This window comes from Rhinoderma darwinii, chromosome 7, assembly GCF_050947455.1.
Source record: "Rhinoderma darwinii isolate aRhiDar2 chromosome 7, aRhiDar2.hap1, whole genome shotgun sequence".
In the NCBI taxonomy this organism is placed as follows: Eukaryota; Metazoa; Chordata; class Amphibia; order Anura; family Rhinodermatidae; genus Rhinoderma; species Rhinoderma darwinii.
This window is the reverse complement of record NC_134693.1, coordinates 144,961,906-144,977,692: the sequence shown is the minus strand read 5'-3', so window position 1 is coordinate 144,977,692 and position 15,787 is coordinate 144,961,906. Positions and strand designations below refer to the sequence as shown.

General features: G+C 53.4%; 1 protein-coding gene across 2 annotated transcripts; it reads right to left on the bottom strand.

Moving 5' to 3' along the window:
* Positions 1-5,691: 5,691 nt before the first annotated feature.
* Positions 5,692-15,521, bottom strand: IP6K1 (inositol hexakisphosphate kinase 1). Of its 2 annotated transcripts, XM_075831992.1 has the most exons (6): positions 15,340-15,521; positions 10,091-10,418; positions 9,502-9,709; positions 8,880-9,061; positions 8,615-8,790; positions 5,692-8,258 (listed from the first exon to the last, which is right to left on the bottom strand). In XM_075831992.1, exons 2-6 carry the CDS (start codon positions 10,311-10,313, stop codon positions 7,833-7,835), a joined length of 1,215 nt encoding a protein of 404 aa, XP_075688107.1. In that variant the 5' UTR covers positions 10,314-10,418; positions 15,340-15,521; the 3' UTR covers positions 5,692-7,832. The 2 variants fall into 2 exon arrangements, with proteins under 2 accessions (XP_075688107.1, XP_075688108.1); XM_075831993.1 differs by lacking the exon at positions 10,091-10,418 and having other exon boundaries at positions 15,340-15,437.
* Between the last annotated feature and the right edge of the window lie 266 nt (positions 15,522-15,787).

Here is a 15,787-nt window from a genome sequence, read left to right as displayed (position 1 = left end):
GACGCAATTCCCTCACTCGGCTCTCGGCGCATCTCAATTGGTCACACATACGTTTCCCACATTGGCTAATTCATATGCCAACTCTGCAATATGGAGTCTCGATCTCTGTACAGAGCCCCGATTGGTTCCCACACAGGTGAACCCAGTGTGATGTAAATCGAAATCTTTAAAGGGAGTGACAATCTGTACGCGCGCTCACTAGCCCCGTTTTGATCCCCTGAGGACGCTGTGTTGACAGCGAAACATGTCGGGGGGGCTACATTTATTATTTTAAAGAGCCTAGTCTGCTTAGCAATCCGAACACGCACACCACATTGCATCTAATAAAGCTCAGCAGTCTGAGCACTAAGGCCGCGTTCACACGACCATGCTACGTCCGTAATGGACGGAACGTATTTCGGCCGCAAGTCCCGGACCGAACACAGTGCAGGGAGCCGGGCATCATAGTTATGTACGACGCTAGGAGTCCCTGCCTCGCTGTAATCATGTTTTCAGTACGGGACAGAAGTTCCACGGAGAGGCAGGGACTCCTAGCGTCGTACAGAACTATGATGCCCGGCTCTCTGCACTGAGTTCGGTCCGGGACCTGCGGCCGAAATACGTCCGTCCATTACGGACATAACATGCTCGTGTGAACCCGGCCTTACACTCTGTCTGGCAAAAAATTGCAGATAGAGTAAAAACAGAGCGTGTGCTAAAGCAATATCGGCTATTAATTTTAACTGTTCGTGCTGATCGTTCATGTCCTCATGGACATTTCTAATGGCAAAATAATAAAAGTTATATTGTAATAATATCGATTAGCAGTTGGGAAATTGGTTTTCAGTGTGACCCTGGCACATTTGTTTCTCTCTATAATCAATACACAGGAAAGACCCCCAAGACCTGCACATAACAAACTGTCACCATAATAACATCCACAGTACAGGAAGCCCTACCTACATATCCTGTATTATACTCCAGAGCTGCACTCACTATTCTGCTGGTGGCGTCACTGTGTACATACATTACATGACTTATCCTGTACTGATCCTGAGTTACATCCTGTATTATACTCCAGAGCTGCACTCACTATTCTGCTGGTGGGGTCACTGTGTACATACATTACTTATCCTGTACTGATCCTGAGTTACATCCTGTATTATACTCCAGAGCTGCACTCACTATTCTGCTGGTGGAGTCACTGTGTACATACATTACATTACTTATCCTGTACTGATCCTGAGTTACATCCTGTATTATACTCCAGAGCTGCACTCACTATTCTGCTGGTGGAGTCACTGTGTACATACATTACATTACTTATCCTGTACTGATCCTGAGTTACATCCTGTATTATACTCCAGAGCTGCACTCACTATTCTGCTGGTGGAGTCACTGTGTACATACATTACATTACTTATCGTGTACTGATCCTGAGTTATATCCTGTATTATACTCCAGAGCTGCACTCACTATTCTGCTGGTGGAGTCACTGTGTACATACATTACATTACTTATCCTGTACTGATCCTGAGTTACATCCTGTATTATACTCCAGAGCTGCACTCACTATTCTGCTGGTGGGGTCACTGTGTACATACATTACTTATCCTGTACTGATCCTGAGTTACATCCTGTATTATACTCCAGAGCTGCACTCACTATTCTGCTGGTGGAGTCACTGTGTACATACATTACATTACTTATCCTGTACTGATCCTGAGTTACATCCTGTATTATACTCCAGAGCTGCACTCACTATTCTGCTGGTGGAGTCACTGTGTACATACATTACATTACTTATCCTGTACTGATCCTGAGTTACATCCTGTATTATACTCCAGAGCTGCACTCACTATTCTGCTGGTGGAGTCACTGTGTACATACATTACATTACTTATCGTGTACTGATCCTGAGTTATATCCTGTATTATACTCCAGAGCTGCACTCACTATTCTGCTGGTGGAGTCACTGTGTACATACATTACATTACTTATCCTGTACTGATCCTGAGTTACATCCTGTATTATACTCCAGAGCTGCACTCACTATTCTGCTGGTGGGGTCACTGTGTACATACATTACTTATCCTGTACTGATCCTGAGTTACATCCTGTATTCTACTCCAGAGCTGCACTCACTATTCTGCTGGTGGAGTCACTGTGTACATACATTACTTATCCTGTACTGATCCTGAGTTACATCCTGTATTATACTCCAGAGCTGCACTCACTATTCTGCTGGTGGGGTCACTGTGTACATACATTACTTATCCTGTACTGATCCTGAGTTACATCCTGTATTCTACTCCAGAGCTGCACTCACTATTCTGCTGGTGGAGTCACTGTGTACATACATTACATCACTTATCCTGTACAGATCCTGAGTTATATCCTGTATTATACTCCAGAGCTGCACTCACTATTCTGCTGGTGGAGTCACTGTGTACATACATTACATTACTTATCCTGTACTGATCCTGAGTTACATCCTGTATTATACTCCAGAGCTGCACTCACTATTCTGCTGGTGGAGTCACTGTGTACATACATTACATTACTTATCCTGTACTGATCCTGAGTTACATCCTGTATTATACTCCAGAGCTGCACTCACTATTCTGCTGGTGGAGTCACTGTGTACATACATTACATTACTTATCGTGTACTGATCCTGAGTTATATCCTGTATTATACTCCAGAGCTGCACTCACTATTCTGCTGGTGGAGTCACTGTGTACAAACATTACATTACTTATCCTGTACTGATCCTGAGTTACAGCCTGTATTATACTCCAGAGCTGCACTCACTATTCTGCTGGTGGAGTCACTGTGTACATACATTACATTACTTATCCTGTACTGATCCTGAGTTATATCCTGTATTATACTCCAGAGCTGCACTCACTATTCTGCTGGTGGAGTCACTGTGTACAAACATTACATTACTTATCCTGTACTGATCCTGAGTTACATCCTGTATTATACTCCAGAGCTGCACTCAGTATTCTGCTGGTGGAGTCACTGTGTACAAACATTACATTACTTATCCTGTACTGATCCTGAGTTACATCCTGTATTATACTCCAGAGCTGCACTCACTATTCTGCTGGTGGAGTCACTGTGTACATACATTACTTATCCTGTACTGATCCTGAGTTACATCCTGTATTATACTCCAGAGCTGCACTCACTATTCTGCTGGTGGAGTCACTGTGCACATACATTACATTACTTATCCTGTACTGATCCTGAGTTACATCCTGTATTATACTCCAGAGCTGCACTCCCTATTCTGCTGGTGGAGTCACTGTGTACATACATTACTTATCCTGTACTGATCCTGAGTTATATCCTGTATTATACTCCAGAGCTGCACTCACTATTCTGCTGGTGGAGTCACTGTGTACATACATTATATTACTTATCCTGTACTGATCCTGAGTTACATCCTGTATTATACTCCAGAGCTGCACTCACTATTCTGCTGGTGGAGTCACTGTGTACATACATTACATTACTTATCCTGTACTGATCCTGAGTTATATCCTGTATTATACTCCAGAGCTGCACTCACTATTCTGCTGGTGGAGTCACTGTGTACATACATTATATTACTTATCCTGTACTGATCCTGAGTTACATCCTGTATTATACTCCAGAGCTGCACTCACTATTCTGCTGGTGGAGTCACTGTGTACATACATTACATTACTTATCCTGTACTGATCCTGAGTTATATCCTGTATTATACTCCAGAGCTGCACTCACTATTCTGCTGGTGGAGTCACTGTGTACAAACATTACATTACTTATCCTGTACTGATCCTGAGTTACATCCTGTATTATACTCCAGAGCTGCACTCACTATTCTGCTGGTGGAGTCACTGTGTACATACATTACTTATCCTGTACTGATCCTGAGTTACATCCTGTATTATACTCCAGAGCTGCACTCACTATTCTGCTGGTGGAGTCACTGTATACATACAATACATTACTTATCCTGTACTGATCCTGAGTTACATCCTGTATTATACTCCAGAGCTGCACTCACTATTCTGCTGGTGGAGTCACTGTGTACAAACATTACATTACTTATCCTGTACTGATCCTGAGTTACATCCTGTATTATACTCCAGAGCTGCACTCACTATTCTGCTGGTGGAGTCACTGTGCACATACATTACATTACTTATCCTGTACTGATCCTGAGTTACATCCTGTATTATACTCCAGAGCTGCACTCCCTATTCTGCTGGTGGAGTCACTGTGTACATACATCACTTATCCTGTACTGATCCTGAGTTATATCCTGTATTATACTCCAGAGCTGCACTCACTATTCTGCTGGTGGAGTCACTGTGTACATACATTACTTATCCTGTACTGATCCTGAGTTATATCCTGTATTATACTCCAGAGCTGCACTCACTATTCTGCTGGTGGAGTCACTGTGTACATACATTATATTACTTATCCTGTACTGATCCTGAGTTACATCCTGTATTATACTCCAGAGCTGCACTCACTATTCTGCTGGTGGAGTCACTGTGTACATACATTATATTACTTATCCTGTACTGATCCTGAGTTACATCCTGTATTATACTCCAGAGCTGCACTCACTATTCTGCTGGTGGAGTCACTGTGTACATACATTACATTACTTATCCTGTACTGATCCTGAGTTATATCCTGTATTATACTCCAGAGCTGCACTCACTATTCTGCTGGTGGAGTCACTGTGTACATACATTACTTATCCTGTACTGATCCTGAGTTACATCCTGTATTATACTCCAGAGCTGCACTCACTATTCTGCTGGTGTAGTCACTGTGTACATACATTACATTACTTATCCTGTACTGATCCTGAGTTACATCCTGTATTATACACCAGAGCTGCACTCACTATTCTGCTGGTGCAGTCACTGTGTACATACATTACATTACTTATCCTGTACTGATCCTGAGTTATATCCTGTATTATACTCCAGAGCTGCACTCACTATTCTGCTGGTGGAGTCACTGTGTACATACATTACATTACTTGTCCTGTACTGATCCTGAGTTACATCCTGTATTATACTCCGGAGCCGCACTCACTATTCTGCTGGTGGAGTCACTGTGTACATACATTACATTACTTATCCTGTACTGATCCTGAGTTACATCCTGTATTATACTCCAGAGCTGCACTCACTATTCTGCTGGTGGAGTCACTGTGTACTTACATTACATTACTTATCCTGTACTGATCCTGAGTTACATCCTGTATTATACTCCGGAGCTGCGCTCACTATTCTGCTGGTGGAGTCACTGTGCACATACATTACATTACTTATCCTGTACTGATCCTGAGTTACATACTGTATTATACTCCAGAGCTGCACTCACTATTCTGCTGGTGCAGTCACTGTGTACATACATTACATTACTTATCCTGTACTGATCCTGAGTTATATCCTGTATTATACTCCAGAGCTGCACTCACTATTCTGCTGGTGGAGTCACTGTGTACATACATTACATTACTTATCCTGTACTGATCCTGAGTTACATCCTGTATTATACTCCGGAGCTGCACTCACTATTCTGCTGGTGGAGTCGCTGTGTACATACATTACATTAGCGGTTAGTTTTCCCCACATGACATGACTGGACAGTTCTGCTTTCTGGCGATCGTTGTAATAATCTCAGAGTTGATTGGTTGATAATTGTTTATTTAAAAAAAAAAGTGAAACAAAACCGGTAACATATAAATGTGTGGAACATTCAGTAACGCGGCGCCGGGGGCCACGCAGCCGAACACTCTTGACCTATGAATGGACGTGACCCCCAGAAAGATATGACGCGCCATAAGAGGCCGGCTCTACCGCTCCTGGCATCGCCCGCTGCGGGGTCACCCTACTTTCCCAGTTCTGCCGTGACCCTCAGGCTCCTCCTTCTCCTGTGATGAAGCCCCCTCCCCCAGGGTACATGCATTAACACGACGTTACCCCCATTGTTATGGCTCATGATAGGGGGCGGCCTGGCGTCCCCTGGCTAATATGGCTTTTCTGGGGGGGGAGGGGGCTATGCTGATCTGTCACATCCTACACGGCGGCTCCATAAGATGAGGACCAGAGGCCGCCCGTAACCGGACCCTCCCCCACCCGTGTCTCCCGATTCTGCAGTGGAGGGTTTGTTATGGAGCCGACACGGATGGGAAGACTGGAGACGGGTACAGAGCCGCTCCACCTCCCAATATCACCCGAAATATCATCTTCATACCACTGAGGCCCACTTTACTGATCCGGGGTTACATCATGTCTCATACTCCAGTCACAACCAGAGCTGCACCCACAATTCTGCTAACATATCGTGGATATCCCATAATGCACTGCTGCACTGCATTCTGGGAGAACATTCTCTTCTGCGTTATTATGTTCAGGGCCTGGTGTAATTACTACTAAAGCCGAAGTTCCGGGAGCCTGAATTGTGCCTGCAGCTCTGGATGTGCTTGGAGTATAAGATGTAGCTCAGGATCAGTGCGGGTTTCCCTCATTATATGGAGATTTAGCTGGTGAAACGATGACCCCCAGACCTTAGTGCCCCCCTCAGGAGTAATACTGGCTGTGGCATCTCCTCCCCCATTACTGAGACATGAGGGGTACACAGCTGTGCGGGGGAGGGGGGTCATTACAGAATATCTGTGGACCCCGAGGATCATTCACGGACGCCCAGGAATACGGGGGGGGGGGCGCTCACTCTCCTCTACCGGAAACGCTTCCCTTTGGTATAAACAAGCGCAGCCCGGAAACCGTCAGGAAAACCCCGCGATCCCCCGCGACAGCATTAGGGGGTGCTGATAAACGCTGCGGCGCTCGTGTGTCCTCAGTCGCGGTTCTAGATTTCGTTATTCGCCTCCATCATTGAGTTTTGCCACAACCAGAACAATTTTCCACAGGAAAACCGGTCCCAACGTCACGCAGTATGGGGGAGGGGATCGGTGGCGGCCATTACTTCTCCTTTATCTTCAGTCTTCCTTAGGAAGAACCTCCTGCAACTGACACAGTCATTAATACAGACCCGGCACCGCGGGGCGGCCATCGTGTGGGCGCAACGTCATCCCGCCGTCTACTGATCGGCCCACAATATGGCGGGCGGCCGAGACCTTCACCCGCAGCAACGAGGAGGAAATCAGCGGAAAGGGAACGCAAACTGCCAGAAGCACGCATCATCCCGAGACTCCGCCCCATCGGCCGCCATGTTGTCCGCGTGCGGCGCCAATGCAGATTTTGGCTTTCAGATGCAGAAACTTGTAATAAACCCGCGATGTGAGACCGAAACAAAGTAACGAAAAGCAACGTAAAGCTCCGAGGACACAAGACCGATACAAACTGTGCGTCTCTTATGTGCATGCTACATGGTGCCGGGCGTCCGCGTCACCCTCCCCCGCCGTCAACGACGTCTCGCAGCGGAGGATAGAACTCTGGGAATAGATTTCTTCTGATATATACGGCTTCATATAGAAATATATACATGTGGGGCGGGGCCAGAGAGGCGGCGTCCAATAGACACGCCCGGGCTGGACGGTATGATGTCACTTCCTGCGCTGGAATGATGCCCAACAAAGGGAAAGTTCTGGGGTTCCGCCGGGGCAGCGTCGGCTCCACGTTCCGTGGTTTCCAGGCGATAGTTTTGGGGCGGAGCCCTTCCCCCGCGTGACCATGGCGTGCGCCAGGTTTATGTGATTTCCGTGTACAGGGCGCTGCTCATTACGGTGCGTTCCTCATCCTGACTCCTCCCACGGGCGGACAGGACGCTGCAGAGCACAAGGGGCGCCGCTTCTCTCCAGCCGCCCGTCACTGGCTCTCGTCTCGGATAAGCTCCAGGATACTGATCAGGTTGCGCAGTCCCAGCACGTAGCCCTTGTCCGGCCCGTCGTGCACCGTGGGGTCATCCCGGAACCCTTTGTACGTGCTGTGGGCGAAGTCGATCATGCGGACGTCCACCTGGGGAGGGGCTTCCTGAGGGTCCCCGCTCCTCGGCCGGTCTATTCCATCGTAGATGATAAGCAGGGAGCTGGAGTAGAAGCGGTACGACGCCTGCGTTTCCAGCACGGAGATCAGCCGTATCAGTTTGCTCAGGATCGGTTCGAGCAGGTCCGTGCGGAGACGGACGCCATTGTGGAGATACTGGTACAGGGCTTGTCGGAAACCCTCGGTGCTCAGGCCGCGGCCATAGTATTTATTCAGGCACAAGTAATGCCCCGTGTTCATCTGGAAGACCTGGAGGAGAATCACAACAGAGAGAAGCGGCAATCAGATGGGATTGTGGGTAATGAGCGTCCGACAGGCAAAGATCCCCCAGGACAACACGATCCTAACAAACAGCAGCCGGGACAGCCTGCACTTCACACTCTGACCAGAAGGGGGCGGTGAACCTACAGCAGCACATACCCGGGACAGAGCAACATGAGGGTCCCGGTGATAACACCCCCTCCCGCGGGACAGGACGACAACATGCTGGCGGCTGCGGCCTCGTTCCCACCCTTATTGGTGTTCTGCCTTGCAATGCCCGCCACATCCCCCGCTGCCCCCTCAATACATCCGCACCACAATGCATTGTGGGAAGGAGTCGGTACCTGCATGCCGCACACCCTCACACCCAGCGTGGCCGACGTGCTCTGCTCGCACTTCTTCATCTGCCGCGCCGCCTTCTCCTCGGAGGCGTCGTCGCCGTGCTGCCGCGTTCCCATCTTCAGATCCAGGACACACGGGAACTTGAAATGGTGGACAACGTTCTCCAGCAGCAGGAATTCTGGGACACGAGTTAAGCCACGACAACAGAGGAGGAATACTCTCATCAGACTCCACCACCTACAGGCGGAGCCGGCCCGTGAAGGATACTGTACATCTTGCGCTCCTTGGACTCGGAGCGCATGCGGTTGAGCTGCTGCTTGTGACACCGGAGGCTCCAGGGGTTGTAGCTGATCCGCTCCGAGGTCACCCCAACGTTACCGTCCAACATCTGGAAGGGGACGTCCGACTGCATGAGGAGCTCCAGCCGGGGACTCTTCATCTCGGGGACACTGCGGAGAGGGGGAGGGGGTCAGGGAGCGGTCAGGATGAATGACTGTATAATCCTGAACATGAGCCCCCCCCCCCCCTCGTTACATTGAGGGTCACGTCTGAATATTTATAGAGAATTTCCACCTAAACTCCAGCAGACGCTGCGGCGGAGCCACGGATCACAGCCCTGTCCTGATGCAGTGAAGCACGGAGCGCGGGTATGCAGCACCCCGGCGCGGTCATGTGCGCGGCATTAGTGAGAGAACGTCAGGACATTGGCTGTAAGGTCAGGTTGGGGGAAGGTCTGCAACTACGGACGGGACGCAGATGATCGCTCGGAGGTCTCGCCATAACAGATTTTGCGCAGCGCCCCCGCCTCCCTCCGCGCTCTCATCTCCTCTACGAAGGGGGGGCCCCATGTCCGATCTGGTCAGTGCAGGGGCCACGTCAGGACTCTCACCTCTCTGCGTTCTCTCCGGTCAGGACCGGCCGCTCGTCCTTGTGATCGGCGCTGTTTGTGCGGTGGAGGCTGCGGCGGGAGTGTCTGCGTCTCGGATGGTCCCTCTCAGGAAGTTCCTCATGATCGGCCGCCTCGCTCTCCACGTACGGGTAAGCCACGAGATTGATGTAACCGTCGCTGTCACCTTCAAAGCAGACGGACACAACACCTGCGCGGGAGAGAAGACAGCGCCAAAGCGTGAGGAACCTGCCGGACAGCTGCACAGTAACACATCACCCCTCCCCCGGTGCCGGACTACGCGTCACCCCTCCCCCGGTGCCGGACTACGCGTCACCCCCTCCCCCGGACTACGCGTCCCCCCTCCCACGGACTACGCGTCACCCCTCCCCCGGTGCCGGACTACGCGTCACCCCCTCCCCCGGACTACGCGTCACCCCTCCCCCGGGTGCCGGACTACGCGTCACCCCTTCCCCCGGACAACGCGTCCCCCCTCCCCCGGTGGATCTGCTCCACTAGAAGGCGCTGCGCCCGGAGCCGCTGTGCGTTACCACTCAGTGTGGGGGGGGGGGGGGGGATGTCGGGTTCTCACCTTTATATTCCGGGGTAAATTCCTTCATCTCCGGGGGTAGAGACTCGTAGAAACGCTGCTCGCGGGCGATGAGGGGTTTGCAGACGGTGTGGTCGTCGTAGCGCATCATGCTGCTGTGGCCCCCCACCTGGTGGATGAACGGCTCCAGCAGGACCCCCCGGCCCCGGTCGCACACCGCGCTCTGGACGGAGTTCCCCACTTCCATGGTTTGACAAACACACATTGCGTTAGACGCGCGCTGCTCGGCCGGGGCATGGAGAGTGGTGGGGGGGCCGGGCGGGGGGGCAGAACGTCCCCGGCGCCGTCACCCCGGACTCCTTCCTCGTATCTGGAGAAAAAAAACGTATGAGATAAAAGTAACAGCAGCGGAGACAACGGTGGCGATGATGATGGGAGTTGTAGTGCTGCCGGGGAACGGGACCTCGCAGACTGCGGAGCACAGGAGCGGCGGAGTCATTGTGCGCTCTCGGATTTATCACGCGCCATCAGATCCGCCTCGCACTGCGATCACGTCTCATATTAAATGTTCCTCGGGAAAGAATCAGTTTCTGTTCTCCTGCGCTGACCCGAGCGACACCCGGATCATGTGACCGACGCAACGCAGGAAATAGGGCCGATCCCGGGTCTGCGGGACGCTGGAGAACTCTACGTATGGGGCCCCGGCCGGCTCCTCAGAGGTGACGCTCCCAGGTCATTACGTGGGGTCAGTTATCGGGTGTCACCACATCGCTGGGCGCCATTGTAAAGCGTCTCCGTGACCCCAGTATCAGCCGGCGGGCACCACTCATCGCCCCACATCTGCCACAGAGGTCGTCAGCCTGATTTTCAGGAGTCCAGGAAAGCTGGATGACGGCCCCGTGAGACCGGTAATGGCGGCCATATTCGTTACTACCCAGCTTTCCCAGGAACAGAATGAAGTTAGAAACGGCTGGACACTATTTGATATTTATAACAATATATATAGACGCCGCCCGCAGAGCATCATGGGAGATTACAGCTGCTGAGGAGCATTTACCAACAGCAGGAGCCTCCTCCACCCACAAAGGGTTAAGACGCCCGGCGAAGAGATGGAAAGAGGAACCCGAGGCGGAAGCGACCGCTGAATTATTAAGAGTTTGGAGACAAGTTACAGGTGGAAGGAGCGGCCACCAAATACCGCGGGGTCACAACCTGCCCGGAGTAACAGTCACTGCACTCCAGTCACATCCAGAGCTGCACTCGCTATACTCCAGTCACATCCAGAGCTGCACTCACTATACTCCAGTCACATCCAGAGCTGCAGTCACTATACTCCAGTCACATCCAGAGCTGCAGTCACTATACTCCAGTCACATCCAGAGCTGCACTCGCTATACTCCAGTCACATCCAGAGCTGCACTCGCTATACTCCGGTCACATCCAGAGCGGCACTCACTATACTCCAGTCACATCCAGAGCTGCACTCACTATACTCCAGTCACATCCAGAGCTGCACTCACTATACTCCAGTCAAACCAGAGCTGCCCTCACGATACTGGGGGGAGGGGGTGCAGTGGAGGGGGTGCAGTGTGGGGGGGAGGGGGTGCAGTGGAGGGGGTGCAGTGTGCGGGGAGGGGGGGTGGGGGTGAAGGGGTGCAGTGGAGGGGGGAGGGGGTGCAGTGGGAGGGGGTACAGTGGAGGGGGTGCAGTGTGGGGAGGAGGGGGTGCAGTGGAGGGGGTGCAGTGTGGGGGGGAGGGGGTGCAGTGTGTGGGGAGGGGGGTGGGGGTGCAGTGGAGGGGGGAGGGGGTGCAGTTTGGGGGGGGGAGGGGGTGCAGTGGAGGGGGTGCAGTTTGGGGGGGAGGGGGTGCAGTGGAGGGGGGAGGGGGTGCAGGGGAGGGGGTGCAGTGTGCAGGGGGTGCAGGGGAGGGGGTGCAGTTTGGGGGGGAGGGGGTGCAGGGGAGGGGGTGCAGTGTGGGGGGAGGGGGTGCAGTGTGGGGGGTGCAGTGGAGGGGGTGAAGTGGGGGGTGCAGTGTGGGGGGTGCAGTGTGCGGGGGTGCAGTGGAGGGGGTGCTGTGGAGGGGGTGCAGTTTGCGAGGGTGCAGTGGAGGGGTGCAGTGTGGGGGGGAGGGGGTGCAGTGTGGGGGGTGCAGTGTGCGGGGGGAGGGGGTGCAGTGGAGGGGGTGCAGTGTGCAGGGGGTGCAGTGTGGGGGGGAGGGGGGTGCAGTGGAGGGGGTGCAGTGTGGGGGGGAGGGGGGTGCAGTGGAGGGGGTGCAGTGTGCGGGGGTGCAGTGTGCGGGGGGAGGGGGTGCAGTGTGCGGGGGTGCAGTGTGTGGGGGGAGGGGGTGCAGTGGAGGGGGTGCAGTGTGCGGGGGTGCAGTGTGTGGGGGGGAGGGGGTGCAGTGTGCGGGGGGAGGGGTGTTTGTCACGATATCAGAATTTGGACGTTGATACTTTGCGCAGATTTGCGATTTTTGATAAGACGACGAATCCAACAATAAAAGACCCACAAATATATAAAGTTCTTCCGTTTTCTGGCGCGAGGTTTGATGGGTTGTGAACCGCCGCCATAATGAACAACATTGGGTTAATGTGAGGCCCCGCGCGCCCCTCAATAAGTGACCCCGTCATTCCCCCCACATGACGGCAGCGCTGGGGACAGAACATTTTCGGTTTTTCCGCCGCTCGTGACTTGTCACTTCGTCGATATCAATTTTTATTGAAGAAAAAAGCCGTTTTTGTTTCCTTTTTTGACCGCGTGCACCGATCCTCATAAATGGCGCTGTAAGTTTTTTTGTGCCGGATGTTACGGTTATGAATATGTATAATTCATGTATTGGGACTTCTATTTAATAAAGTTTCGTGTAAACTGCGCTTTTGTTTGGATCATTTACGGATCTTATTTAGCGGTTCTGTGCGGTCATTGATCTGCGCGCGGTTTGTACGCAGGCGATCTGCTCAGACAGCTCTGGGGGCCTTCAATGGACCCTGGACTGTGTGCCCATATAAGGTGTGTCCCTGGTCACATGACAGCAGGTGAGTTTTCTCTGATCTCCATGGTTACAGCGATGCGGCTGTCACTGCAGTAACGGGCGGCAGGCACTAAAGACAGAACATGGGGGTGCTGTGCTGTGCGGGCGCCATGTTCTGTCTTCAGGACCGGCGCCGCTGCTCATCACGCTGATCAATCACTTATTACAACACTGCGGCCGCACAGCTCCGGATCGTGACACAGGGATTCGCGGTATTGAACCATTCACGGGCGCACAGCATCGTGCAATCCTGGTAGAGAGCGCCTCCTAGTGTGGGCTGTAGGGTGTTGGGGCGAGAGGTTGCGCGGGGGGGGGTGTGTAGGGTGCTGGGGGGGAGGTTTCCGGGGGTGTAGAGTGTTGGGGTGAGAGGTTGCAGGGTGTTGGGGCGAGAGGTTGCAGGGTGTTGGGGCGAGAGGTTGCAGGGTGTTGGGGCGAGAGGTTGCAGGGGGTGTAGGGTGTTGGGGTGAGGTTGCGGGGGGTGTAGGGTGTTGGGCGGGTGAGGTTGTGGGGGGTATAGGGTGTTGGGGTGAGAGGTTGCGGGGGTGTAGGGGTGAGGTGTTGGGGTGAGGTTGCGGGGGGTGTAGGGTGTTGGGCGGGTGAGGTTGCGGGGGGTGTAGGGTGTTGGGCGGGTGAGGTTGCGGGGGGTATAGGGTGTTGGGCGGGTGAGGTTGCGGGGGTGTAGGGTGTTGGGGTGAGGTTGCAGGGGTATAGGGTGTTGGGGTGAGGTTGCGGGGGTGTAGGGTGTTGGGGTGAGGTTGCGGGGGTATAGGGTGTTGGGGTGAGGTTGCGGGGGTATAGGGTGTTGGGGTGAGGTTGCGGGGGTATAGGGTGTTGGGGTGAGGTTGCAGGGGTATAGGGTGTTGGGGTGAGGTTGCGGGGGTGTAGGGTGTTGGGGTGAGGTTGCGGGGGTATAGGGTGTTGGGGTGAGGTTGCGGGGGTATAGGGTGTTGGGGTGAGGTTGCGGGGGTGTTGGGGTGAGGTTGCGGGGGGTGTAGGGTGTTCGGCGGGTGAGGTTGCGGGGGTGTAGGGTGTTGGGGTGAGGTTGCAGGGGTATAGGGTGTTGGGGTGAGGTTGCGGGGGGTGTAGGTTGTTGGGGTGAGGTTGCGGGGGTATAGGGTGTTGGGGTGAGGTTGCGGGGGTATAGGGTGTTGGGGTGAGGTTGCGGGGGGTGTAGGTTGTTGGGGTGAGGTTGCGGGGGTGTAGGGTGTTGGGCGGGTGAGGTTGCGGGGGGTATAGGGTGTTGGGGTGAGGTTGCGGGGGTATAGGGTGTTGGGGTGAGGTTGCGGGGGTGTAGGGTGTTGGGGTGAGGTTGCAGGGGTATAGGGTGTTGGGGTGAGGTTGCGGGGGGTGTAGGGTGTTCGGCGGGTGAGGTTTGGTTAATGCTGAAAAGTTTAAAAAAATGAACGATTGTCGCCCGTCGCTGCCAGGACATGGAGTGCGCCCTAATGCTGCCCCCGAGAGCTGTGACCCCCACAGGAGCGGTCAGATTAGGGGTAAACCAGCCCCCCGGGGCGGCTGAGCAGAATTCTTCTTCTTCTGGTTATTGGCACTTTCCGTCTTGGGCTTCGGTCTGCGCAGACACAGGACTCCACCCGCGAGGGACGCCGCGCACCTGATGATGTCATCTCTGACACTGTCCCCGACCAATCACTGAGACACCAGACTCCTCCTCCGTCACATGACCGATACTACAGGTCTCCCCCCATCAGATCGCTGCATATTCAGGAGTTAATGGCTGTCGGGGGAGTTTACCGCTGAACACGTGACATCAGATCAATGATCGCCGGCAGCATTAATGTATAAACCCCAAAATACCCATCCCCTATAAGCTCCTCCCACACAATCTCCAGCTCCTCCCAGACAATCACCCAAATCATTAGCTCCTCCCACACAATCACCCCAATCATTAGCTCCTCCCACACAATCACCCCAATCATTAGCTCCTCCCACACAATCACCCCAATCATTAGCTCCTCCCACACTGTCACCCCCCTCTACATAGATGACTTTTCCCACTGGATCTTTACCAATTAAGCCCCGCCCACTTCCCTAGCCCCTCCCAGTAATCACATAGCATTTTCTTAGCTCCTCCTAAGATTAAAAGCCCCTCCCCCATCGTAGCTCCCCCTCCCACACGGTGACCCGTCCTCTGTAGGTCTGCTCCTCCGTAGCTGTGTCTGCGGGCCGGCACCGCTGTCCTCCCCGGGCTCCCTCCCTCATCACCCCGACAGTCCGCGTGCCGCCCAGCGGGTCCCCCTCACCTGTCACCGCCTCCCCGGGCACTGCTCCCGGTCGGGATTTGGGGAGGGCGGCTGCCCGCGGGTGTCTCCTCCCAGACCCGGCTCCTGTCACCCGCTCCGGACCTGTTCAAATCAACAACAAGATGGCGACCAGCCGGGAGAGAGGCGGCTCAGGCTCCCGCTGTCATGGCAACACGGCGCACAAGCCGAGCCCCTCTTACCGGCTGCACCAATAAGAAGAATGTACACCCTCTCCGACCAGCGTCAGGCCACCTCCTATTGGCTGTAATTGATGTCAGTTAATTTAAAAGCGACGCCCATCAGACCCGCTGTCACTTGCTGACAGATCCATTCTCACGGTCACAGTCACATGATCTGTCTTGGTGGCTTCCGATTGGATGAAGCTGAAGACTGCGGGATATGAGGTTGCTGTGTTCGAGCGCCCCCTTGAGGTGAACAGGAGTAGTTC

Excerpts from the sequence above, each read along its gene's own strand:
- IP6K1 (XM_075831992.1), bottom strand. The coding sequence starts at position 10,313 with ATGTGTGTTTGTCAAACCATGGAAGTGGGGAACTCCGTCCAGAGCGCG. Across the intron at positions 9,062-9,501 it reads ACCGGAGAGAACGCAGAGAG|TGTCCCCGAGATGAAGAGTC; the intron begins GTGAGAGTCCTG and ends CCCTCTCCGCAG. Across the intron at positions 8,791-8,879 it reads CAAGGAGCGCAAGATGTACA|AATTCCTGCTGCTGGAGAAC; the intron begins GTATCCTTCACG and ends CTCGTGTCCCAG.